This window comes from Cataglyphis hispanica, chromosome 3 (genome assembly GCF_021464435.1).
Source record: "Cataglyphis hispanica isolate Lineage 1 chromosome 3, ULB_Chis1_1.0, whole genome shotgun sequence".
NCBI lineage: Eukaryota > Metazoa > Arthropoda > Insecta > Hymenoptera > Formicidae > Cataglyphis > Cataglyphis hispanica.
In genome coordinates, this window is record NC_065956.1 from 68,404 (window position 1) to 94,393 (window position 25,990).

Consider the following 25,990-nt stretch of genomic DNA (forward strand, 5'->3'; position numbering starts at 1 on the left):
GTATTCTGGCTCCGAACTTATTAAAAAAGAAACTATGGCGATGGTAACCTTACATATGTAAAATTCTCAATTTTATTTTCGTGTTTAAAATTTTTTAACATTTAAATGTCCTCAAAATAAACAATAAATTTTATATCTAAGACAAGAAAAGGAATAACGCTGTGCAAAGCGTAAAATAAACGCTCACATTAGTATATCGCGATATTTTTCTGTTATGCAGATGCATATTAACAGGATACTTGTGTGTGCGTCGCTTATATATAGACAATTATGAATATGCTCCATTTCGAGTATATATAATAATGCATCGGCCAAAAGATTTAGATCGATATTTAACCCTAAAATTACAATAAATGTAAGTTCCCTCTTCACGAGAGAAAGAGAGTGCGAATATTCATTTTTATTTGTAATATAGAAATATGTAGATACACTGTTTATTTTTTTTTTTTGCTGCATTTTATTCACGTCGTATATCGTAAAAATCAGTTTTATGAGAAACTGTGTATCGGTTTTACGTATTAAAAAAAATTGAACGAATCTATTTGTTATACATTTGCATCTTTATTTATCGAAACTCAGATAGAAACTGTCAAGTTATATATACATATTATGACAGTCAAACTTAAAAATGGAGAAGGTAATTATGATTGTCAATATACTCTTTTCTTTTTATATTTTTCACAATGTTTTAGAGTATGTACAGAGTAAAGAAATAGAAAGAACAAAATAATATATAATTCCGTTTTATATAAATTCCGGCAACTTTTTAGAGCACTCTGTTAGACTTATTGATTCGTGTGATATTTTGGTGTGAATATTATATAAGTGTACTTCTACAGAGAAAAAGAGAGAAAGAGCAGTATTTTTACTCTCTCTGATATAATATATAAGCGCTCCTTTGTTTAAAAAATTCGATATCTGTATACCGCATTGCATTTATCATTTGAATTTATTAACTTGTCTCTAAAATGCAAATTTTTTAATTTATTTGTACAAGTCATATCGTAGGCTATCGATTTTACTGAGCCTTGCGCGCGTGGCTATGTAAAAATTATATTTTTATATAAGTATCACACACATAACATATATATCTTCTGTGTACATGTTTGAGTTTATTTGAATCAATGCTACTCAAGATGAAACTATTCATGCATAAGCAATGCCTAATAAATAGGATCACACGTAGGCTGCTCCTCCAGTATTTTATTGGAATTAGATTATAAAGTGAAAGTCCCTCTTTTTCTTTTACCTGAGACATAATAGCACATACAATTTGTCAATGCCTGGCATATTCCAAGAGTTATTTACTTAAGTTATATTTATAGACACTGAACTACATACAAATCATTGAATTACTAAAGATTATAAGGCATTATAATACTAAATTTAATTTTAATACAACAGATTGAAATATATATTAATTTGGTCTGCAATTTTGCTATTTTAGCTCTGATGTTTATTATACAATTTATAGAAACAAAACGATTTTTTAAACTTTTAAACGTTAAATAGAAAGAAAATATCAATTAATTAAGTGTGATAATAGGTTAAAATTAGCAATAACTATATTAAGAAATATTTATAAAGGAATATATGCCTTGTTAAGAGCAAGAAAATGCCAGAAAAAATATCAGAGTGTGTTGAAAATGATATGGAAATCGCTAAATTATAAAAAATAGAGTAAATAGAAAGAAAAATATTGCTCTCAAATCTCACTTGAATAAGAACTCAGAGATCTCTACTCCGACGAAGTAGATGATGAAGAAGATGATGTCCGGCTGATAGGTTGTCCTGTTCGGTTTGCTTCATTTGCTGCCCTGTAAAATATAAGTAAATATTGACAGACATATATACATGAACAAATACACACGCGCGCGCATACACACATACATAAACAAACAAACAAATGTATAGTTACCTTAGAAGAATCGGCATTCATTTATGCAGCTTCTCGTTTGTTTTTTTTTTCTTTTCTATCTAATTAACTATTGAGAATTATAATAATTTATTAAAAGTATATATGTACAAATAAAATTTCTTTATATAAATAGAAAAGAAGAAAAACAGTATTAAAAAGCTGAACAAATAAATACTGTTTAAAATTCTCCTAAAATAATCGTAATATTTTTCTATTTTGAAAAGCTAAATATCCAATAAATAAATTTATATTATAGTAGAGCCTGATAATTTTTCCAATGTAGAATGAGAGAAACAAATTCCTGAAAAGGAATAGTTACGAGGTGTCCCTACATGTCTCTATTTGCATCTCGATCTTATGATATACAGTTGAATATAGGCTATCCCATGATCTGCCCATTATGACATGGAGAGGGTATAACATTAATGTAAAATTGTATATGGAGGAGTAGAAAAGTTATCCAAGATATACATATCAGGGTTTTACTATAAATGGACAAAATGATTACTTGAATTAAAAATATTGTTCCAGTTTCTTATCAACTATTGATATGTAATATCAATACAAGATATTTATTTTTGTTGATTATTTTTGTCTTGAGTAATGTCTAACTTAAAAGAAAAAACGTTCACAAATTCTCAATACTAAGAATTGATTACATTGATTCTAAAATACAAATTTAAATATGTCTCATCTAAGAAATTACCTGAATAAGGCGGCAAAACTGGATCCGGCTAAAGCAGATCCAGCTAAGTTGGGTCCGGTATCTTGATTCGCTTCACCCGTGTTCTGATCTCCCAAATTTTGTCTACAAATGGGACAAGTTCCATGCTAGAAAATGTAAACAAAAATAGGAGAAAAAGATCAAATTATCAAGGTTTATGCATTTAAATGTTAACACACACACACGTGTGTGTTTACGCACGCACGCATTATTAATAAAATTAAAAATCTTACTAATTCCAACCAGGGTATAATGCATGGTGCATGATAAACATGCTGACAAGGCAGCTGTCTAACAGGTTCTGATAGCTTGAAGTCTTCCCAACAAACGGAACATTGTAGCTTACAGTCTGCACAAAGTATAAAAAAAGAAAGATTGTTCAATAACTAATAAATTTGTAAAAAATAATTGATACATAACTAAAACAAATGTATTGTTGTTGAAAAATATAAAAAAAGCTCCAAATACAAATGTTAATATAGAAAAAGCTTTTTCTTTAGGTCCTCATCAACTATTCGAGTTGTTATTTGATCTCACAAAAAAAAAATTCCTTTTAATTTATATATATATATATATATATATATATATATATATATATATATATATCATACACTAGATATCAATGTTACATATACTAACCAACTTGACTTTGCGATATAGCTGTTGTAGGTATCTCGTCGATCTGCTTGCGCGGTAAAGGTGGAGGTCCAGTACCGTCCATTTGATTCAATAATTGGGTAACAATAGCATCTAATCCATCGCGACCCCAAACATAATCTCCAGGATTTCCCAAGAACAGTCTAATATTGAATCTACATTATTTTGTTTTATTTTAGTAACACTAAAGATTAAATAAAATTGTTAATGACTTGTACTCCTAGAGATAAATGAATTTTTTGAATATTTGTGTCGTTGACACTGTTGAACAAGTATATTAAAATAATGACAATTTGCACACAGATTTTAAAAAATGTGCATACATATGATATATATGTCAGGAAAAAGAAGATTAAAATGTTAGAAAAATATAAATTTTACAAGAAAAAATTTGACACAATAAATATAAAATATTGTATAACTAACAATTATAATATATCCAAAGTGGAATAAGTTATACTTATTTAATTTAGATATATCTCGGAAGAACATGTAATTAGCATGATGTAAAAATATTGACTTATCTGTTATCCATGCTCATGAAATATGATGTCAATATCTACATGCTATATGATTATATGGTTTAATTAGAGTCATTAACAAATGTCATATAAAATGACTTACACAGATGGTTGAGCATCTTGTCCCACAGAATTGCCTAGACTTGCAGCTCCAGAAAGATTAAAGATAAAATCTTGTATGAAATTCTCTATAGGTACTTGTAGGCTCTCTTGTCTTCTACGACTGCTATCACCAACAGAGAAGAAAAAATTAAAATTATTATCTTAATAATTTGTCATATAAATGTAATGCCCTGTGAGTAATCTATCTTAAAACTGATTTATAAAATCATGTAATAATTGCAACAAACATTTCATACATACATCATTGTCAAGTTAGAATAAATTTCTTTTTTTTTTTTTAATTTTGTTTGAGAATTAATACCCCAAAAAGCGTTTTCTAAGAAAGAAAAAAATTACACGTATAATAATAACAATAATAACAATAAAATAATAAGAATAAAAATCCAATATAAAATTTTATATTCTTAGATATATATAAAAGAAATTATGTAAAATCTATCATGCTATCATGACATTCAAAGATTATAATAGTTGATATACATTCCACATTTTACTATATCAAAAATAAAAAAGGAAAAACAGACACTTTATTTGTTCAAATTTAGTATGAAATATTTGAACGAGTAAAAAATACATCAATAATTTATAAATTAGTTTTTAAACTTTAAAATTGCATCACTATATGTAATATCAATAGTGTCCAATGGCATGGCAAAAAACATGACATACTTGCTGGTACGACGCCCATCTTGAGGAGCACGAGGCCAATTAGATCTTCTTCTACTTCCAAGTACATAGTTTCTGTTGCCTGCACCCGACTGTTGATTGATACTTGATTGCTGATTGGTATATGTATTTGAAAGCCCCATTATCATTTCTATTATGTCACGATCACGTTCGGAGCGCTGTGAAGAAGACTGTGTCAAGTAGATAGTGTTAACATATATATAATAATTATATATATTTTAATTGTTATGTATTAATAATTTTGAACTAAATTAAATTACTCACGTTGTATCCTATGATATCGACATCTACATCACTCAGATCTTCGCTATTCACATCCATACCTGAACTACCTTCATTGCTGCTACTTTCCAGCTCCTCGATAAAGCCACATGCGCATCGCGGACACGTGTAATTCTAATTAAAAATAAAATATCAATCATGCAAGTCAATGTTGTGTGTCATCTTAAGTTACAAGATCAACTTATTGTTTGAATACATAAATACATATGTACATGGATATATTTATATATAAGTATAATTAAATAATTATAAATTTAGACATGTACAAAACAATATATGTTTTATCCTATTAATATATTTTTACAATAATAGTAACAATAATAACGAGAACATAATATATTTCTTTGATTGTCTTAGAAAGATTGCAAAAGAGAGAAATAGAGTAAGTCTTGCAAACATACACTCTCTCTCTCTCTCTCTCTCTCTCTCTCTCTCTCTTTCTTTCTCTCAAGTTATGAAATGATGTAACTGTTTCATTTTATTTTAAATACAAAAAAAGTAAAAAATATAACAGAATTGGCGCGCGCGCAGCACACACATACAAATATAATTTTATATTTAGTGCATTAAGATGCAAATTTTGCATACATTTTTCATTTAATTAATGTATGACATTTTTATTAATAATAATTAATAATTCTATATATAGATAATAATTAATAATTCTATATATAGATTACACAATTTAATCGATCAGATCACGCAAATATACATATTTGGCTAAACTGAGAATCAATTTGCAAACAAATGTCTGCAGTAGCTTAAAGGTTAATCAAAGTATGTTATTTTTCATCCAACTGCCAAGTTTTGATTACGAATAACGATAGTAAGAACAAACGCTATATTCTTTAGAAAAGAATCATCCGTAAGACGATTGTCGTAAATGCGATTCGTTTCATATGTCAAAATTTCAGATATTATTATATAACGAAAAAAGAAAATGTTTACATTTTACAATTAGAACACGCGATAGTATTTGTTATTTGACGTAAAAGATCGAAAGATAGTTCAAAGATAGATCAAAGTATTGTTTTCGTAGAAACATAGGGTGGGAGAGACGAACTTTCTACACATGACATCGTAATGACAGTTTCTCGGAACAAACCTCTTTTTACGATGCATTTACAAGCTTTACACGCGCCAAACCAACACAACTAGTATATAATCGTTACAAAAAATGTTGCAAAGTACTTACTGGCAACAAACGCTCAATTTCGACACTGCATTTATGGCAAAAAAATCGAGACATCGGACTCCCGTCCACAACGGCCTCCGCCATGTTTAACGTGTCCCTCACCTTCTTTAGTTATCAGTAGTCGTACTGTCGTAATTACAGTTGAATTTGCTCGACTCTGCTCGGCTCGATTCGATTCGACTCGGCTTGATTCGGAGTACATTCCACTTGCGAATTTTCGAGTCGCGTTCGAATATCTATTAGTTAGTTGGATAGAGTAGCGTTTCATTGACCAATCAAAAAAGTGTGCTCCTCTTGATGTTATTCTTGCTTCCAAGCGCAAGTACTTTCTCACTCAAGGAGTCGATCTTGTAGTTTTTTCTCTAGGGCAAAAACGTGAAAAGTGAAAAATTTAGCTTTTAAAATTAATGAGAAAATTTTTTACTTTTCATGTTTCTGCTTAAAAAAAAAAGTTACAAGATCGAACCTCATAAACATATGGCGTTTTCGAATATAGCAAGGCTGGGTTCGGGGAGCACGCTTTTAGCGCTATGAGCGTGCTCTATCCTTGTTCAACTTCAATAAATAACAAAGATAGAGCACGCTCATAGCGCTAAAAGCGTGCTCCCCGAATCCAGCCCAAGTCTAATCGCTTTGAGAGCGATTAATGGCGTCATTGCATTGTCTCTGCCAATAAAAATCTTAAATTCATAGTAAAATATAGCGATTAATTGATTCGGATTGGATTAAAGGCCAATTTCACCACTTTCGGTTAAGTTAACCGACGATTAAAATCAGCAGGATGGCAACAGAAAATAGAGGTGAAATAAAAACCAAGCATTCTTATCATTTCAGTTGCCACCCTGCCGTCGGTTAATCTAACTGAAGATGGTGAAATTGACCCTACAAATGAGCATCGAGCATCAGCGTGAAAAGGCACCTTTAATTTCAATGGGAAGAAAACCACTAAGTAGCACGTGATTGGTTCATACATTTAGAATCAACAAATCAACATCGAGTATTGACTTTGACTAGACGATAACTGAGCGCTTTCTCTGCTGAACGCAGCCATTCATTTGCCCAGAGATTTTAGATGATTTCAGGGAGTGAAACGTGAAACCATTGTTCTTATTTATACATGAGACTGAGGTCGAGAAGACAGAGGTCAGTGAGCACTGGTGACTGGAGTACTGTGAGCAATAGCAACGTTGTGAGTACGAAGGAAACAAAAATTCTGGCTGTAGCGGAAATTGCAAGAAATTGTAAAGAAAGCGAAAGACATTTTATTATTATGTTTCATGTAAGTGGAAACGGGAAATCTAAAAAGTAGCCAAGCATAAGACATATTGATGGCATTGTTCTTGAAGCGCGATGATATAAAGCAAGTGCCATGGTTTTCTCTGTAAGTATTAATTTCCAAATAATTTTTTCGATAATGGATAACGGTAAAAAGTGAAAAGTAACCGATAAAAATTCTCATTTGTTGATATCAAAAGATCGGAATGGCATGATGTATATAGACAAATTTACTCCAACGATGTGATCGAGCAAACGAAAGCATACGAAGCACTCTTAGCATGGAAAGCCAGGTATAATTGTAATACGCATTATTTAATTTACTGGTAAGACTTTTTAAGCTACATTGAAAGGTTTTTTTTTTTTCAGGATACCGAAATTACCAGTGGGCGTGGACTGTACCTTAACGATTTTGCAAGTATGCCTTCGTGATCGTGAATGGACATCCAAGATTGACAGTGGCGAGCTGCCAATGTACTGCGAGAATGATTTGAGTTTGATGTACTCGACCACAATCATGAGATTTCTGAATCATTTTTGCAATATAGGACACACGAAACAGACATCCTTATTTCAGATTGCCAAGCAACTCAAAATTCCAGAGTGGATAGTTAATTTAAGGCATCAAGCTGCTCATGGATACGAATTACCTTCTATTGGAGTATTAAGGATAGCGATTAATGTATTACTCCATTGGTTACACGTATGTTTATTTCGATCTTAAATATAATATATTGCATATAGTAATACATGTACTTTCAAAGTATCGCTTTTAAAGGATGAATATTGGGCAGCAGAAGCATGCGCGATAGAAAAATGTTATACGAAAGAAGCTAATATGTTAGAAGAAAAAGAAGAGCTTGAAGAGATACGGGCCTTTACAGATTTAATCGAACTTTGGACAGCTGTTAGTTTATATATTGATGCTGGTTATAAATCAGTGTCAAATTTACCAGAGGTACAATTACGGTATGTATATTCTTGTTGCAAACTATTAATATATTGTCATAAATTTTCTTTCTTTTCTTCCGCACAATAATTCCACAATACATAGAATTCAATTATGTATAGATAAGATCATCTTTTAATTTATTTTTTTTTAATATTAAATTAGGGAAATATTACAAGATTTACGGACGTATATGTTGTCCCAATATTGTAGTAAAATTTTAGAAAATGATGAGAACGAATATATATCCATTCATGGAAAAACTATAAAAATTGATAAGGAATATAATTTAAAAGCTGCACAAGCTCTACTTTTGTCTGAAATATCTATACATTTGACTGAAAATAAATCTTTAATCACAATACATAAGAAAAGCGACATAATTTGTAATGTGTTGCTTAAGAATGAAGCTTTTTTACCAAATTCAGATATTATGCAAGTTTTTCAACAAAAAGGAAGAAAGAATGTTGATTTGAGAAGAAAAATTTTGCCGTCTGGTATGCTTCGATTTTGGAAAGATATCATTTTCTTACTGCATAATAAAAAGATATTAGACATACTGATATTTAAGCTGCTCAGTATTGTAAATCAAGAACAAGAAAGTAAGGGAAAAAGAACTCTAGCTACCTTATGGATAAGCTCTATTGTCTACAGTTTTATTCAATTAGATCTGGCTCAAAATATTTCTCGTACTATGGAGTATAAATCTACAGAGGGCACAAAAATAGCCGCAAAATCAGCTCTAAGTCAGCATCTCAAAGAACTTGTACATCATGATCATCCATATTTGCGAAATGTTTTGTGGTTGAATATATCAAGCACTGTACCATATTTTCTTGTTGATATAAATTTTTTATCAAAACTTTTATTACACGTAAATGAATTCTCTGCAAGACTGATAGAACCAATTTTAAAATTTGTTTCACTGAGAATAAATGTGCAGGCGAAAAAACATTTGTTAAATTTACTTAAAATTTATACATTTCAAAAGTATAATGATGAAGATAACAAGAATGATATCTATAAACGGAAGGTATTTACTGTTGAAGATTTTGATGTAAGTTTAACAAAAAATAAAGTAAAAATAGACAAGAAAGAGGGTACAACTAAAAAGAAAACTGCTTATTTATTAACTGATCAAATAATCCGCAATTTACATTGGAAATCAGCATCTGGTATGTTTATATAAAAATAAATTTTTCTATGAACCAATTTGGAAGGGAGAGATCAATGATATAAAATAATTTTTTATCTTATTTCTAGATACTCTTCTCTCTTATCAATGGGTCGAGAGCCCTATTGGATTACTGCCATGGCAGATGGATTCATTAAAGAGTTTAAAACCACTTGAAATTAATCCATCAAAACATTTCGTTTCAATTCTAGACTCGCAAATAATCGCCGGCGTTGTAAATCGTAAAAATTTGAAAATGCAAAGCCGTATTAAGTGGGAAAATATATTGCGAAAAAAAAGGAGAATAGAGAGAAAACGTCATAAGAATATCGCAGATGTTATAATGAATAGAGCATTAGAAATCGCCAAAAAAACAGACACAATGTGAACGCGTAAACATTTTATAATAGAATATTATCATTATCACAAATTGTTTGCATTCCAACAAATATATAAGTTAATGTATATACGCTTATAATAAAATTGATTAAAAAATAAATCCATCCCTTTGCAGAATATGTTTATATTATAAATAAGTAAATGTAAAGTTTGATAAATATCAAGTTTGCATTAAGCGCAAAAATAATTATTTTATAATATATTGTAGAAATGTGGAAAAAATTTCTCACTACGAACACATTTACTATTGGCATTGTTATATATAGTCACACTCACACATAAATATATCATTTACTTATTTTCTCCTGTGTATGACATATATATACATATTACCACATACTATACATTTAAATATATTAAGTTACATTGTTATTTTTTTCTCTCCTAAATATAAAAGTATTAAGTTTCTTTAATATCACAACATCTAAGCACCATTACTTTAAATTAGGTATAAAAAAAGAAATATAATGTTTTTAAATTACTGTGCTAAGATATACATTTCTCCTCGTATTTCACAGCTTATCACAACAAAATTAGATTTTTATACACATATAATTAACTGTGAATTCAAATACTATATAATGCTATTCATCTGTATAATGCAGTATGTATATACAAGGTGAGTCTTTTTAATCTTAACAGGAAAATATTTCGAAAATATACGAAATTACAAAAAAACTTTTCATATAAAAGTTGTATACTCTAGAGGGGGATATATCATGGTGATATTGGTCTAACTTTGAGATGTCTATTAAGGTCAACTTAATTTTTTCAAATGGAAATCCATATTTTTCATTACATTTTCAGATTGAGCAAATTTAACAATAAACATCTTTGGTATCTCAATAATTTTTATATAGAGTCAAAAATACGTAATTTTAATGAACAAAACAATGTATTCTTTTTTAAAACACAGAACAAGAGAGATAAAATTTGAAAAATACTGATAGTGTGTTAAAGTGTAAAATATTGATAGTGTGTGTGTGTGTGTGTGTGTATTTTTGTGTGATCTGTGATTAAAGCTAAAATTTCAAGCTACAAAATGCTTTTTTAGTTTTTTGTTTATGTCGAATATTTGCCTGTTAAGATTAAAAAGTCTCCCTATATATATGTATTTGTATCTCCCTCCCTCTCTCTCTCTCTCTCTCTCTTTCCATTGTCTTTGGTTTTAAAAAATTACGTTTTCAAGAAAAATAAAAACTAAAATGTATATATTGTCATTTTTGACATTTGGGCATTTTAGAAAGAATAATTAATTTGATCTGTTGTCTTTGTTTTTCTGAGCACTTCTTGCAAATTTTTGTTGGTTTCTAAGCCGAATATATTTAAAGACAGTCGGGACATCGCCGCTATTCTAGAATCAACGAAATGAGAATGATAAGTCAGAGAGAACGGATTTCAAATAATGAAATAGTATATGTACAACATATGAAAATATAAAAATTCTCTCTTACTTGTGTCGTACCACACAAGACTTACCTTCCTCCAGACACATTGTAAAGGAATCTCCAATAAGATGATCTCAAATTTTGTGGTTCTATTATAGCTGCATGAAAAAGAGTGGCCGTGCTAAAGCAATACAAAAAGATCACGAACCATTTTATTTCTGGTACTTTTCCATTTTCTGCTGCATCATTCCATAATAGCTAAAGCAAAGCAAAGTAATGTTACAAATGACTGACTCATCATGAATTGATATTAATGGAAATTGTGTATAATGAAAGTAATAATAGTAGTAGTAGTAAGAATAATAATAATGATGATGATGATCATAATAATAATAATAACAATAACAATAACAATAATAATAATAATAACAATAATAACAATAATAATAATAATAATAATAATAACAATAATAATAATAATAATAATAATAATAATAATAATAATAGTAATAATAGTAATAGTAATAGTAATAATAATAACAATAACAATAACAATAACAATAACAATAATAATAATAATAATAATAATAATAGTAATAATAGTAATAGTAACAATAACAATAACAATAACAACAACAACAACAACAACAACAACAACAATAACTATTGTTATTGTTGTTGTTATTATTATTATTATTATTATTATTATTATTATTATTATTATTATACTAATGATAATAAGATAGTAATGATAATAATGATAAAAATAAAAATAATAATAATAATACCTGTAATGCCTTCCACATGAAATATAAGGCTACAGTGGTATTGGGATATGCCATAAATGTTATGCTTGCGACAAGTCCAGCAGGAATAGCATAAGTGCATGAATCTTTATGGAAGATTCTTCTCAATAAGCATGACATCAGCTATGTCCAACAAAGAAAAGAGACAATAATTACTCGTAAAAGATATTTGTTAGAATTTGTTACTAATTACAAAACATATACCCTATAAAGACCGGTAAATCCTCCAAGAAATATAGCCAGATTTAGATTTTCTCTTTGAAAAATGATCATTTTTAATAACTTTGGCTTTTGAAATAATCTTTTACATTGAAAGATTAATTTAAGTGTTATTTGGCCACAAACAATATAACTGAAGATTCTTGCACTATCCTTTGAACAAAAAGATACAAAAAATAAATCTCAATTTCTGTGTATATATATTTAAAAAATATTATTATAGCTTACCATTAAAATATAGTGCGCGCAGCTATAAGGATGTGGACACGAGGCATGTTTACTCTGTGCTTTTAAAGTATTAATGATACATTTATATGCTTCAAAAGATTTTTGTAGAATATTAAGTCTAGAATTTTTAAAGCTTCTTCTTTGTATATTTCTGTCGTTTTCAGTGTTGTCAATTTCAGTATTTTTAGAGTATGTTTCAAAATGTAAATTTCTTCTTGTAAAATATTCAGCCTCTTCATATCGCCCAACGATTACCCTATTTTTTGAGTACATATATAAAATGTATGTTATAAAAAAACGATATAAATATAAATATATACAAATGGATAAAATATATTTCTCGATACCTAAGTATTTTATGTATTTGATCCTGCTTATTTATTTTTGCACGGAAAAAATACAGTAACACAGCTACGCTTACAGCAAAGATGTAGACTTCTCCTTTTGGAATAGGCGAAAAATATCCTCTCCAGACACCCATTCTGAAGAGTGTTTCTGTTGCCTGAGAAAAATTAATAAGGAAAATATGCATTTGTAATCTGATTGCCGCAACATCTACTTACAATATTTGATACATAGAGACACAATAATGTACGCCTAGAAGATCTTTCTATTACAATGGCAGATAAGCTGGATAAAAAGGATGGAAGGAAAGATACAGTCGGCAAATAGAAACGTCCCAATATTCGTCTGAAACAATTATCATGTATCATATACTTTTCATTATTGTCCATATGATAAATGCATGTGTGTGTGTGTGTGATAAATCAAATATTAATTTTTATTTAATATACTTTATTATTATTATTACTATTATTATTATTATTATTATTATTATTATTATTATTATTATTATTATTATTAATCTATATTACACTTATATAAGAAGATTATAAAACATGCCCCTCCCTCCTCTTATTAAACATAAATAAGACGTTATGCTTACATTAAATTGAACTTTTTCACATACACAGACATTTTTAAAATTCAACAGCATGTGTAATGGATATTTAATATTTCTCACCTTAACAAACAAATAAACAATGAGTAAGAAAAACCACTCCATGAAAGAAATGCTGTAGATTGGAGAATACCTAATATAATTTTCTTAATGTCTCTTTTTGATGGTACCCTTCTTTTCATTAAAAATGCAATCTGAAATAATCAAAAATAAAAATCAATATCAAGAAAGTAAAAATTTGAAAATATTTTAAACTAAAATTGTATTTATATTTTATCACACAATTGCAATAAAAAAAAAGATTGTCTCTGATATAAAAATATATATCGAACTAAAAAAAGAAGCGTGGAATCATTCGTTCATAAATATTCGATAACCTAATCTACATGCTGTTATTTTTCATTTTTCATGAAAATATTAAATTAAAAGAACCAACGTTCAAATAAACAACCAAAAGTTCATCGCGTGCGCGACAACAGAGTTAACAAAATTAACTTGTTTGTTTACAAATTTTATAACAGATATCAGTAGGGAAATTTAACAGATTATGCTAATGAAGGAATATATATATATATATATATATATATATATATATATATCTACTATGGTTATAGAGAAGAAAGTTTTGCTTAATGGATAATTATAATTATCGCTTATTATCGCTGATGATAAAGCGTATATACAAGCCTTATCGCAAACTTGCATATGTTATTATAATATAAGAGTTATATTAGTTATATAAAAACGATGCTGACGCCTGACATATGCTGATGAGTAGTGCAATGCAAATATCCAATTCCAATGGTAGTTAGGTAATGGTCAATTAACGTGAACAAAAACAAGTGACACATGAATAAAGTTGTATATTGCCTGTCATGAATAATTTAAAGTTTCTTCGGCACGTCAAATATTATATAATTGTTTATTTACAAAAATTATAAAAAGACAAATAAAATCTCATAAATCTTTTAGGCATAATACGTATGAGATGAAAAATGTATAGCATGATATTTAATTACATAATATTGAGAAAGAACCAGAAGAAAAAAGTTTTTGTTGTTCCGTATAAAATTGTGAATCTCTAATATTCAATTTTTCATTTAGTATTAAATAATTGTGACAATTGATCTTTTGTTTTGTATGACATAAATTTGTGTTAAATAACAATCTTGCTTAAAATATAACATTACGTTGTGATACAAGTTAAATGCGTCGAATGTAGGACATGCGTATATTAAATTATTATATAACGAGCGCGAATTGTGCATTCAGTGCAGACGTACGCACATGTCTGCGTACGTAAACTGTAAACTCATTGTTATCGCTCATCGGACATTTCCCTATGCCTCAGTGCACGCGCATCATGAGAGTGTAAGCGCACTGATATTACATTGGATCTGTTTTTTTTATAGCTGAAGTAATTGCACTAGTTAAGAATTTTTTTTTCTCTTCACATTAGAAGAAGAAAGATAAGCTCTAAATTAGTGCAGTCAGTTCACCTATCAAGACAGATCCATTATCTTGTCTTATTGTCAGTGCACTTGCATAAAGAAATAGTCCCACAAAACAGGCATAAAATATGTTAATAAATGAAAGAATATAAATGAAATATGCATCTTTATCTATATACTCATGTCCGTTAAAGAGAATATAAAAGAGAATACATGTGTGCGGACATTTTTACAGATGTAAAATAATAAAATGCTCAACTGTATTACACACACACATACGCGCGCGCGTGTACACACACACACACACACGCACGCATATGCATATATACATATGCATATACGCATATAAATTCGAACGTAATGCAAATCGTTGAATATATTTATTCAACCAATTAACACGAAACGGAACAAAAAAAAAACAAATAAAGAATAATATTTATAATATATTGTTTAATTATATAAAAATACACGCGCGCGCGCACGCACGCACACACACACACTGATGATATTCTGATGTTAGAATGAAATAACAATGAAAGACAATGATGTATTTACACTTGCACGTACTATATAAACAGTAGTATATATCTTGAAGGATTCCTGTAAAGTGTGCAAACCAAGACCAGTGGTTGCGCTAACGCAGGAATCTGTCCATGGATGCGCGTAATCCATGCAGGACGTGTTAATCGATAATTTGCTGAGTCGCGCGGGCATCGTCACTCGTCACTCGTCACTCGTCGCTGCGATCGATAGCAGTGACAATGATAACACAATAACGGAATAGTTATATAACTCGCCACTTGCCACGTGATGTCACAATTATCAGCGGTGCGTAGAGTGGTACATATATATAAAAAGCGCGATGTCTCTCTCTCTCTCTCTCTCTCTCTCTCTCTCTCTCTCTCTGCTCTCTTTATCGCACTCTGTAGCAAGTCGCACCCATATGCTAGCTAGCTCAAGTATTATAATCAAAAGATCAAGAGGCACGTTGTGTTTTGCGCCAAGTCATGCGCAGCAAGCAACGAGATCAAATTTGACACAATGAGTTTTTAATAGCAGATTGCATCTTGTTATTGTTCTGTTTGTCGATATTGAAGAGATATGAACAAATGCGTGCTCACGTTGACCCGATCTTATTCGATGTATCCTATTGCCAACGTGATCGAGAAAGAAATGGGGAAAGGGATGAGCAAAAGACGGAAAGAAATGAGAAAAAGTGAGAAGATGCTCTCACAACGCTTCACAATAGCACAAGTCAGTACAAAATAAGATTCTCGGTTCAACTTTGGCGAATACAACGCGTCGATATGCACTGCAAGATCACGCAAAGTAAAATGATCATAATAAGCGGCTATTCGATACACCTTTTCAGCTGCACCTTTCTTCGCATTCTCCTTTTCTTTTACATTAATAGTTGCATTCCATTTATATCAAAACTCAGATAATTCTCACTTATGACATCATAACTCAGTTGAATGCGCGTTCCTTTTGATGCTGAGAAAGTGAGATTCAACTGAGTTTCTGTACACGATCGAGACCGTGTGCTTTAGTTAAAATCTAATAGATTTACATACAAAAATAAGGTTATGAACCTGCAATATCACTTGCACGTTCCTTTTGAACTACTCATTGAATGAAACTACCGGATTTCCTCTTAATGGCAGATTCCTCAGAACATTTTAACGAAAATCCTAATACAAAAAGTCAATGCTATAATAGTTTTTAAACGGGAAGCGATTATATTTTATGAATGAGAAGACTGAGATTTCGCGCGCTCAGGCACGGCGAAATAACAAGTGAAAAAAGTGCTCTATAAATGGGGTATCTTTTTTATGATATTATGATTATCGTATAGATTCACAATAGCATTGTCATTATATATTTTGCGTCAGTGACGTGCGCCCGGCTAAATATCGGCAATGATTGAGATCTTTTTTTGACACTGCTTCCTTTGAAAAAGTAGATCTCTCATTGGATATCGTTTATCGCTATTGCTATTTCTTCGTTCCTATCGCTATCGCTTCACATTGTGCAAGGGCCTTTAAAGTCGTTTAGACGAAAGCGCAGTCTCAATATAAACACTGTCTACAAAAGTTCGCAAGAAAAGTGACGTACGGCCAATCAGAAAGCACTGAAAATCTATATGTGATTTATCTGATTGGCTCATCGTAAAGTCACAATCAAGGCCAAAAATAGGAATTGGATCGACTTACACGATTGCAACAACGACTGTTTTGCAACCAGAAATAATTCAAGCAATAAATTACGTTACGATCGTATTCTACGACTTTACGACTGCTATTGTAGACGAGCATTAAAGTTTCCTTGCAAATGTATTCTTAAAGTAATCAGCAGGCTAGTTCTACAATGTTATTGCTGTGCAACTAGCAAGTTATAATTAACGCTTTCTGATTGGTCGGTCCAAAGAATTTTCAATTCCTTATGAAATTGATTAATTATTATTAAAAGAACTAAAATATATTTAATTTTTAAGCTAAATAACCATATAGAACTAGAACAATAAGCGATTAATGAAATTAAATAAACTAAAACTAAAGCAAATAGGTTAAATAATTCTTCTATATTCATAAGCATATTGCAAGAATAAAAGCAGTACTTAATTACTATTTAAAATATAATTTTTTTTTAAAAATGGCAGGCGTTAGGGTCATGGCACATAAAAAAACTTAAACAATCAGACTTAAGACTTAAGAATTTCATCCATACGGAATTTTCAGCGTTGCTTAAACGGGGAGCACAGACTTTTGCATAAGCGCATAAACATAAAGAAATTGATTGGTCCACAAATGTATGCATAAGAAAATGAACCAATCAATTTCCTTATGCTTATTGTTATGCTCTTATGCAAAAGTGTGTGCTCCCCGCTTTAAGTTTTAATATGGCTACCTCACTGTTCGAATGTGATTGGTCAATTTGCTTACGTCTTAAAGCGGGGAGCACACACTTTTACGCAAACGCATAACTATAAGCATAAGGAAATTGATTGGTTCACAAATGTATGCATAAGAAAATGAACCAATCAATTTCCTTATGCTTATTGTTATGAGCTTATGCAAAAGTGTGTGCTGCCCGCTTTAGGGCCCGAGCACAGACTTTTGCATAAGCGCATAACCATAAGTATAAGGAAATTGATTAGTCAAATGCTTATGGACCAATCAATTTCCTTATGCAAAAGTCTGTGCTCGGGTTCTAATCGTAACCGTAACATAAGGATTCGACCAATCGCATTGCTTAATTCGGCTGTCCATAACAATGCGACAGTCGAATTAAGCAATGCGATTAGTCGAATCCTTTTATTACGATTACAGGAAGTATGTGCGATCGGCTTTATGCCTCATGTACGTGACGTCATCATACATAATATGCTTAGAACATATAGAATTGGAAGGGGAATGCATGTTGTTCTTGAAAGAAAAACATGTTTAAAAGAAGTGAGAAAGAAAATCATAGTTGCCTCTCTCTTGTGAGTAACTGCCTGAAAGTGCGCATGCGTGCTATTTGCTGACTCTACACAGGTATATTGGCATATACATATACATGCGGATATATGTATCTGCAGCACGATGCTTGTACGAGTCAACAAATGGCACGTATGCACACTTTTGAGTAGTTACTCGCGAGAGAGAGGCAACTATGATTTCCTTTCTCACTTTTTTCGGACACTTTTCAGTCTGCCGTTCTCTTTCTATTTCTATATGTTCTTTATTTACATTATGGATAATAGATTATTTTAAAGATTTTAGAATAGCGAGAAGGTGGGGAGAGGGGAGGGATAAAGGGAAAAAAAGAGAAAGAGAAAGAGGGAATAAGAGAGAGAGAGAGAGAGAGAGAGAGACATTTTTGTCTTAAAATGTTCTAAGGAATCTGCCATTAAGAGGAAATCTGGTAGTTTTGGGACACCGTGTATATACAGGTTATACCCTATATAAGAATAAGAAAATTATATATATATATATATATATATATATATATATATATATATATATATACATATATACACTTGATGTGAAATTTTGATGCGATTAAGCAAATTTCTTGTCAATTGCAAAATTGTAAACAAAATATAATTACGAAAATATTCTTTTATAAATCTAAAAAATTTATAAATATATTTTCTTTTTTTCAATATACTTTATTAAGATTAAGTTGCAGTAAAATTTTTTTCTCCGAGAAAAATTTTACTCTGTGGCTGTGGTCTGGAATTAATCAGAAAAAAAGTTTTGGAACAGTCATTGAGTAAAATTTTTTTTGAGCAGAACGTTTTGGAATTCAATGTAAAAGATATATACTTAGATAATTTTCTCTTTTACATCTAATATAAATTTTATTTTTTACAGTTTAAATACTAATAAGAAAAATTACAGGTGAAAAGTAATTGCAAGATATATTCGAATGCAAAGAATCGTTCTCAAGAAATCTCAATCGAATTAGTTAAAGCCCCTCTTTAGACAATCTATATAATTCGTGACAAAAAATTCAAAACAGAATTCTATTTATAAATTTTATGTATTGTGTGTGAAAATAGAGAAAATTAATTTCAACACGTAAGATATATATACAAAAATCAAAATATACATCTGTATAAACATATACATTTTAAAACATATTCTCAATAAGCAGACAATATTTTAAAAAAATGTCTTTAAAAACATTTTCAAAAATATTGTTTTGCTTATTGAGTATGTGATGCACAGAATTATTTGCATATATTAAATAGAATTTTGTATCTTTGTCGTAATTTATAAGTCATCTAAAGAGAGGCCTTGATTTAAATTCGAAAGCCATATGATATCGGACAATAGAGTGAAGAGGGATCGACTGTGTTTGAGTTTTAATTGGGTAGACGACAGAAAAATTTCCGTAGCAGATAGGCTGTGATTAAAATATATAAGAATGTTCAAAAGTATCATTGATACGCGTAGTAATGAGATCATCGCCAGCGGAAAAAAGTATCGTCGATTTTACATTGCACTGATTACGAGTGAAAGAGTAACATGTGATAGTTGCAACATGTGATAGTGATTGTCAATCAGTCTATATCCACGGCATCATCTACATTTAATCAATATTTCATTCGATATATAGCGAAAACATGTAAGTGTTTCAGTCTCAGTCTGTCCAGTGTTTACATAAAATTATTAACCCATGAAACAATACAATCTAGAAAAAAAACTGGACTTTAATATTTCATTTAATTATTGACATATTCGGTTTGTTACGTTTGAAATTTTTCATCCTGTATAATATTAGTATTTGGTATTAATAATATTATATATTATAGTAGTAAAATTAGTAATATAAGTAGTTGCATAATAACAGTTTTATTTATATAAGAAAAGGCTAGAAAGTAAAGAAGAGTGGGAGGGGAAGGGAGTTCTTATTTGTAATTATCAATCTTATACTGTGCATGTAAGATGATTACATGCAATATGAAATAATATTATATTTAATCTTAGCGGCCAAGGTCTAAACTTTATGTCATGGTTACCAAGAATATTATCTCACTATCAGTTAAATAAATAGACATATAATGTAAATATGATATATTTCGTTGATATCGTACATATTATTGTATATTGACTTAAAATACTAAATAAGTTTAAAAAACTAATATGGGTATAGTGAGAGATTCACACATCACGTATAAAGTAAATTTACGCAAAATATTTCAAGACACTTTTTTATTTCTTTTCAGAATCTGTACATATATAGTTTCGGATTTTACGAAAAAAAACTATTAAATCAACGGAGATTTTTAAATCTTTATTACACATCGCACATCTAATGGGTAAATTTTGTTCTAATTTATTATACATTAATACATTAATCGCGAAGCAATCATGAAGATGAGTGTTGATCTGAAGACAATGGCTTTTGTGAAATTAAAACGGCGTGTTCGGCGGATTTTGAACATACGCAAGTATGGTGAGTAATATCTATCATGTGGTAAGTAATATCTGTCGTGTGCGTGTGGGTACGTATGTGTGCGAGCGTGTATGTACGCACGCGCGCGCGTGCGGATGTGTGGATATATGTACATTATAATTTGTATTTATACATAATATTTGTACATTATTATATGTATGTATATAGTTATTTAATATTTTATATATTTTATACATGTTATATATTTTATATATTAATATTTTTTAAACTATATATAGTATATATACATATATAAGAGAGAAAATCTATCAATCTCTTTAAAAATATGTTAAATTTGTAAAATTGTAATCCTAAAATTATGCTGTATGTGGCCTATTTTGATGTTGTTATTACACATTGTTATTATGATTAACAAGGCAGTAATAGTTTTAGTTAAAATATTTGTTAAAATGATCACAATCTTATGAGTAAGTACAGCCGCGAAGAGACAAGTTGATTTAATACTTGTTCATTATTACGATGAAACAGACAGAAATTACATGTCCCAGCAAACTATACCACAAATGTGCAATCGAATAAGTTTAGCGGTTGAAAGAAGGGTCAACCGCACAGTCGGTTGCGCATTTTCCAGCTGATTCATGTAATACACATGAGAAGCACGAGAAGTGTTGTTATCTCTCGCATGAGATTACATAAAAGTAAAAAATATCTTTGCTGTAGAAAACAACGAGAGATGATGCGCGGAAGATGTAGAAAGAGATGCGAGACATGAATATCGCGTTTTTGAATACGAGACCGATCTTGGATCTTGGCAAAACCTATAAACTTCAGCCGTCGTCTTATCGCGCGCGCGTTAGTATCAGCGTGAAATATTAAACTTATAAATACGCATTGCAACTCATTGTATGAAAACGATTAAAAACAGAGATAGTTGAATCGTTCGTGAACAACGGAGCAAAAGGCGTGAAACTTATTATTATTAGACTTTTTGATTATTGTTATATTAAAATAATTTCCGCGTGCGATTAATTAAATCGCATCTAAATACTCTCTTTTATCGTTGTTGTTTTGTTGCTTTTCTAGTGAATATTGGAGAGTAATAATTTATGTGAGAGTAATATTTTTTTTTCATCACAGTGAGCGATCAACTTCTCGCGGATGGCGAGGTGAAGAAGCAGAAATTACCGTTAAACATCAATACTAACATGTTGAAAATCGGCTTTCTCGGCGGAGGAAAAATGGCTCAGGCCCTCGCCAGAGGTTTTATACGAGCGGGTAAATAATTTTTCTGTATAAAAAATAAAAATATAGTTGTACTATATTTTTAACGATACATTGCTTTTTTCTTAATGTACACGTTTCAATATTTTTTAATAATATATAGACTATAGATGAAAATCAATTATATACGCACATACACACACTCACATATATATGTATGTAAAATTAAAATAGTTGAATGTATATAAATTAATTCAACAAAAATGATTGAAAATATCTTGAATATGTTTTTTGCATCTTTTCACAAGACTTATTTTTTTATTTTACAGATTTAAGCAAAGGCGAGATGATGCTAGCCAGTTGCCTTCCAAATGATATTGATAGCATTGGAACATTTAAAGTGAGATCATAATTTATTCTATCTTATGTGAAGATCGATAATAAATCGAAAAACATTTCTTTTGTTTATAATAAAATGTTCGATAAGAAAGTATCACAGATGATAAGACTCGCAATTATATGTTGTGATGAATCGGCAGTCTGTAATTTCTTTGTGAGATACCAAAAACATTTAACAAAGAAAAGAAATGTTTGCGCTTTATGTTATTAAGGTACTTTGAAATTTCCAAGAATGAAAGATAAACTCGGTCAAAGATATATAATAATGAAGGAAAAAAGATGTAATTAATATGCAATATTTGTATGTGTGTGCAATGTGTGTGTGTGTGTGTGTGTGTGTGTGTGTGTGTGTGTACATATACATTTTTTTATTGTAATAAATTTATTACGATAGTTAATAACGGTAATTGGGTTAAATCTAAAAAATACATATTGCACGCGCATACAAAAACGCACGCGTACGCTGTACATATCAAATCTGATGCATCTGATTTATTAATACTTTTAGGAAATGGGATCAAATACTGTTTTCGCTAATGCTCCAGTCATAAAGTACGGTGATGTGCTGATCTTATCGGTGAAGCCACAAATTGTACCGAAAATTCTGCCAGAGTTGAAGATGCATGACAATAAGAAATTACTCATTTCCATCGCCATGGGTATCTCCTTGACCTCATTAGAAAAGGTAAAACATATTTCTATTGTAATAAATTTATTACAATAGAATTAATAGCGATAATTGGGTTAAAAAAAAAAAAAAAACAGGGAAAAGAGTATAATATACGTTTCTTTTTTATACTTTGATGTTTTTCATTGCTACCTTTGCGATTAATGCGATTAGCAATATTATTATTGACTTCTTCCTCTGTAAATTTTTTAAAACTTTTTTTTTTTTTAATAAGAATTTATTGATGTCATATGATGATTTATTGCATGCAAACTAGTCGTAACGAAAAAAGGAAAATGTAACGACATACTAGAGAAAAGATATATTTTCAGGCGCTGCCAAAAGACACACCCGTGATAAGAGTAATGCCAAATACACCGGCATTAGTGGGTTGCGGAGCCACAGTATTTGCGCGTGGCAAGTATGCGAGCGATAAGGATGCCGAGGTCACGAAGAAATTATTTTCCGCCGTAGGGATTTGCGAAGAAGTCTCGGAAAATCTCATTGATCCTGTTACTGCCTTGGCCGGTTCCGGTCCTGCTTATGTTAGTAAGCTTTCCGTTAATTTGTTTCGTGAATATAATTTTCAAACGCGTGTGTAAGAAAATAATCTATGTGAAAAATTAATTTATTATAGTTACAATAGTTGATAGAGAAAATCGTTAAATCTAAAAAGAAAAAAAGAGAAAAGGGACCATTATCTTTTTTTTGTTTCTTACCGCTATCCTTGCAATTAGTATGCATTATTCACTTCTCCCTTGCATCTTTTTGGATTTTTTCTCAAGCACTTTTCTTGTAAAATTTATTAAAATAATTAATGGGGAAAGAAAATTTCTTTCAGATATACATGATAATCGAAGCTATGGCTGATGGTGGTGTGAAAATGGGACTTACCAGATCCATCGCGTATAAACTCGCCGCGCAAACCGTTTTAGGCGCCGGTACTATGGTCCGTGAGACAAATATTCATCCAGGACAGCTTAAGGACGACGTAACTTCACCAGCAGGTCAGAAATATATTTGTATATATTGTAAAATATATAAAAAATGTAATGTATCTCCTATTTTTAATCAATATTTACATTTTTTTCAACTTTTTTATAGGATCCACTATAACTGGTATTCATCATTTAGAAAAGCACGGTTTAAGATCGGCACTAATTGATGCCATAGAGGCAGCAACGCTTCGATGTAGAGAAGTTAGTTTACAAACAGAAAAAGATTATTAGTAGTAACAAAAATTGTTGTTACACATACATATAATAATATGTGTTGTATATCGATGACATGCATTTTAAAGGATTAAATATGTAAATGTGGATATATGTACGTAAAATTAAAAAAATATTAAAAGAATAAAGTAACGCAGAATATAATAAAATATCTAATCGTAGGTTAGATATCTAATCGTATATGTTTATTTGCAGTTGTAAAATTATCATGTATACACAAATGGTATTTCATAATAACTAAAATATCGATAAATATTGTTACACGCACATACGCTCACAAGTGCACGCACATGTGTAAAAGTTATGTTAAATTATTGTGTAATAACAGAATAAAATACTACCGTCCATAATAAGAAAGCATTCTGTTAGTTTCTCTAAGAAATTTTTCTTTTCTTACTGTAAATAGAAACAATTATTTACACATCGTGTAAATAATTATCTCTAATTTTTTAATCATCGATTAACCGGACTTGGTGAAATTGGCGCTTGAGCGGATACATCGAGATCCACTTTGATTCCGCGATTTCCTACTCATATTGTGTACATATTATTTATGTACACTTCTATCAAAGCATTATAACAAGGTCCATTTGACAGTAAAATTTTATCCAGAAGTACGAATTCTTTGTCATTTATTTATGAAGAATACAAAAGTTTAGAATGAAAGAATCGTGTTTCGACGACGTTTAATAGATGTCGCTATGAGTATATGATTCGCGTCAAATCTATCCGCGCCCGAGCCCGCGCCTGTGGTGCAGAAACGGAAGTGGGAGGTAGAAGGTGGAAGGTGGGAGATGCAAGTAATCCACCATCTTGCGCGTGTGCTAATGTTTGTTGCGCGATGTATCCGAGATCCGAGTTGATTGAAGTTTCGATGTGAACGTGAACGTAAGAGTACAACGACATTTTTATGGATGTTCGATGAAAGTGACGCAACGTGACAGCGTGTTAGCGTGGAAAGATTCTTTCGAGACGGCCAGGACGAGACACTGGGCAGGTCTTTGGTGAGTCGCTTTTTAAATTAGATTAGATAGAATTAGATTATCGTATGGTTCTTCACCACGCTGCTGTGAAATCTACATTTTCGACGCGATTTGTAGTGGCACGCGATTATCAGCCAATCTGCGCGTGCAACTAACGCGACTGTCCGTATATTTATTACCTAACTTTACCTGCGCTGTCGTGATTCGTATCTCGTGTCAGTTATATGTATATGATGTATGCATCGATGAGATGTGTCGCAAAGTAGTTTTGTTCGTGTGAAATCTATTATTTTAGAATTTTACCAATAGAGCGATAGAGATCCAGGCTTGTGATAAATTCTTACGAGATTTTTTGCAGAATTTATTGGGTAAATATACTATAGTCTTAAAAAAACGAGATTGACCTTTACGTCATGCATGACTATCATAATGCATGCGTGGTTATGTAAGAAGCATTAGGAAAAATTAACGCCATCGCTTCGCGATGCAAGGGTGAACGTTTTTGACACGTCATGTCCAATTACTTTATTAGAGCTTGATATTTAATAGCGGTATATTTATATATTGTTTGATGATAGTTTGATGATCAAATTAGTCTTGTTTATACATATAATGGACGTATTG

At 30.6% G+C, this 25,990-nt stretch overlaps 5 protein-coding genes across 15 annotated transcripts in view; 3 read left to right on the forward strand and 2 right to left on the reverse strand.

Moving 5' to 3' along the window:
• Positions 1-433: 433 nt before the first annotated feature.
• On the reverse strand, positions 434-6,267 carry LOC126848075 (E3 ubiquitin-protein ligase Iruka). Of its 5 annotated transcripts, none has more exons than XM_050588630.1 (9): positions 6,108-6,267; positions 4,895-5,026; positions 4,613-4,788; positions 3,924-4,046; positions 3,282-3,454; positions 2,876-2,991; positions 2,625-2,749; positions 1,717-1,817; positions 434-1,249 (listed from the first exon to the last, which is right to left on the reverse strand). In XM_050588630.1, exons 1-8 carry the CDS (start codon positions 6,189-6,191, stop codon positions 1,739-1,741), a joined length of 1,008 nt encoding a protein of 335 aa, XP_050444587.1. In that variant the 5' UTR covers positions 6,192-6,267; the 3' UTR covers positions 434-1,249; positions 1,717-1,738. The 5 variants fall into 5 exon arrangements, with proteins under 5 accessions (XP_050444587.1, XP_050444589.1, XP_050444585.1 ...); XM_050588632.1 differs by having other exon boundaries at positions 3,282-3,442; positions 3,924-4,043; positions 4,613-4,800; XM_050588628.1 differs by having other exon boundaries at positions 3,924-4,043; positions 4,613-4,800.
• An 869-nt stretch (positions 6,268-7,136) lies between these two features.
• LOC126848072 (ribosomal biogenesis protein LAS1L) lies at positions 7,137-10,004 on the forward strand. The gene is made up of 7 exons (XM_050588621.1): positions 7,137-7,296; positions 7,392-7,488; positions 7,583-7,675; positions 7,752-8,085; positions 8,161-8,351; positions 8,497-9,506; positions 9,595-10,004. The coding sequence occupies exons 2-7, from the start codon at positions 7,436-7,438 to the stop codon at positions 9,891-9,893; spliced, it is 1,980 nt and encodes a 659-aa protein (XP_050444578.1). The 5' UTR covers positions 7,137-7,296; positions 7,392-7,435; the 3' UTR covers positions 9,894-10,004.
• Positions 10,005-11,098: 1,094 nt separating this feature from the next.
• LOC126848074 (transmembrane protein 135-like) lies at positions 11,099-16,654 on the reverse strand. The gene is made up of 9 exons (XM_050588626.1): positions 15,525-16,654; positions 13,570-13,700; positions 13,109-13,235; positions 12,893-13,047; positions 12,546-12,801; positions 12,303-12,470; positions 12,081-12,221; positions 11,384-11,550; positions 11,099-11,258 (listed from the first exon to the last, which is right to left on the reverse strand). Exons 1-9 carry the CDS (start codon positions 15,669-15,671, stop codon positions 11,144-11,146), a joined length of 1,407 nt encoding a protein of 468 aa, XP_050444583.1. The 5' UTR covers positions 15,672-16,654; the 3' UTR covers positions 11,099-11,143.
• A 3,261-nt stretch (positions 16,655-19,915) lies between these two features.
• On the forward strand, positions 19,916-24,740 carry LOC126859543 (pyrroline-5-carboxylate reductase 2). 5 transcript variants are annotated; one of them, XM_050610942.1, is made up of 8 exons: positions 19,916-20,072; positions 20,674-20,766; positions 22,002-22,139; positions 22,415-22,485; positions 22,993-23,169; positions 23,484-23,696; positions 23,993-24,158; positions 24,256-24,740. In XM_050610942.1, the coding sequence occupies exons 2-8, from the start codon at positions 20,763-20,765 to the stop codon at positions 24,378-24,380; spliced, it is 894 nt and encodes a 297-aa protein (XP_050466899.1). In that variant the 5' UTR covers positions 19,916-20,072; positions 20,674-20,762; the 3' UTR covers positions 24,381-24,740. The 5 variants fall into 5 exon arrangements, with proteins under 5 accessions (XP_050466899.1, XP_050466898.1, XP_050466902.1 ...); XM_050610941.1 differs by lacking the exon at positions 19,916-20,072 and having other exon boundaries at positions 20,755-20,903; XM_050610945.1 differs by lacking the exons at positions 19,916-20,072; positions 20,674-20,766 and adding an exon at positions 20,786-20,924.
• Positions 24,741-25,159: 419 nt separating this feature from the next.
• Positions 25,160-25,990, forward strand: part of LOC126859544 (von Hippel-Lindau tumor suppressor homolog) — a 42,699-nt gene continuing 41,868 nt past the window's right edge. Inside the window, exon 1 of one of the 3 annotated variants that reach the window (XM_050610947.1) lies at positions 25,160-25,387. The gene's annotated coding sequence lies outside the window, so the exon portion shown is untranslated. Of the gene's footprint in view, positions 25,388-25,573; positions 25,735-25,990 lie in introns of those variants that run through there. The other 2 variants (XM_050610948.1, XM_050610949.1) reach the window with 2 other exon arrangements.

Coding starts and splice junctions, on each gene's coding strand:
- LOC126848075 (XM_050588627.1), bottom strand. CDS start 6,191: ATGGCGGAGGCCGTTGTGGACGGGAGTCCGATGTCTCGATTTTTTTGC. Junction 5,027..6,107: donor AAATTGAGCGTTTGTTGCCA/GTAAGTACTTTG, acceptor ATTTTTAATTAG/AATTACACGTGTCCGCGATG. Junction 3,455..3,923: donor CAAGATGCTCAACCATCTGT/GTAAGTCATTTT, acceptor AAAATAATGTAG/ATTCAATATTAGACTGTTCT.
- LOC126848072 (XM_050588621.1), top strand. CDS start 7,436: ATGGCATTGTTCTTGAAGCGCGATGATATAAAGCAAGTGCCATGGTTT. Junction 7,489..7,582: donor CAAGTGCCATGGTTTTCTCT/GTAAGTATTAAT, acceptor TGATATCAAAAG/ATCGGAATGGCATGATGTAT. Junction 8,352..8,496: donor TTACCAGAGGTACAATTACG/GTATGTATATTC, acceptor ATATTAAATTAG/GGAAATATTACAAGATTTAC.
- LOC126848074 (XM_050588626.1), bottom strand. CDS start 15,671: ATGCCCGCGCGACTCAGCAAATTATCGATTAACACGTCCTGCATGGAT. Junction 12,802..12,892: donor CAAATACATAAAATACTTAG/GTATCGAGAAAT, acceptor CTCAAAAAATAG/GGTAATCGTTGGGCGATATG. Junction 11,551..12,080: donor TCATGTGGAAGGCATTACAG/GTATTATTATTA, acceptor GCTTTGCTTTAG/CTATTATGGAATGATGCAGC.
- LOC126859543 (XM_050610941.1), top strand. CDS start 20,819: ATGAAGATGAGTGTTGATCTGAAGACAATGGCTTTTGTGAAATTAAAA. Junction 22,140..22,414: donor CAGAGGTTTTATACGAGCGG/GTAAATAATTTT, acceptor TTTATTTTACAG/ATTTAAGCAAAGGCGAGATG. Junction 23,697..23,992: donor CCGGTTCCGGTCCTGCTTAT/GTTAGTAAGCTT, acceptor AATTTCTTTCAG/ATATACATGATAATCGAAGC.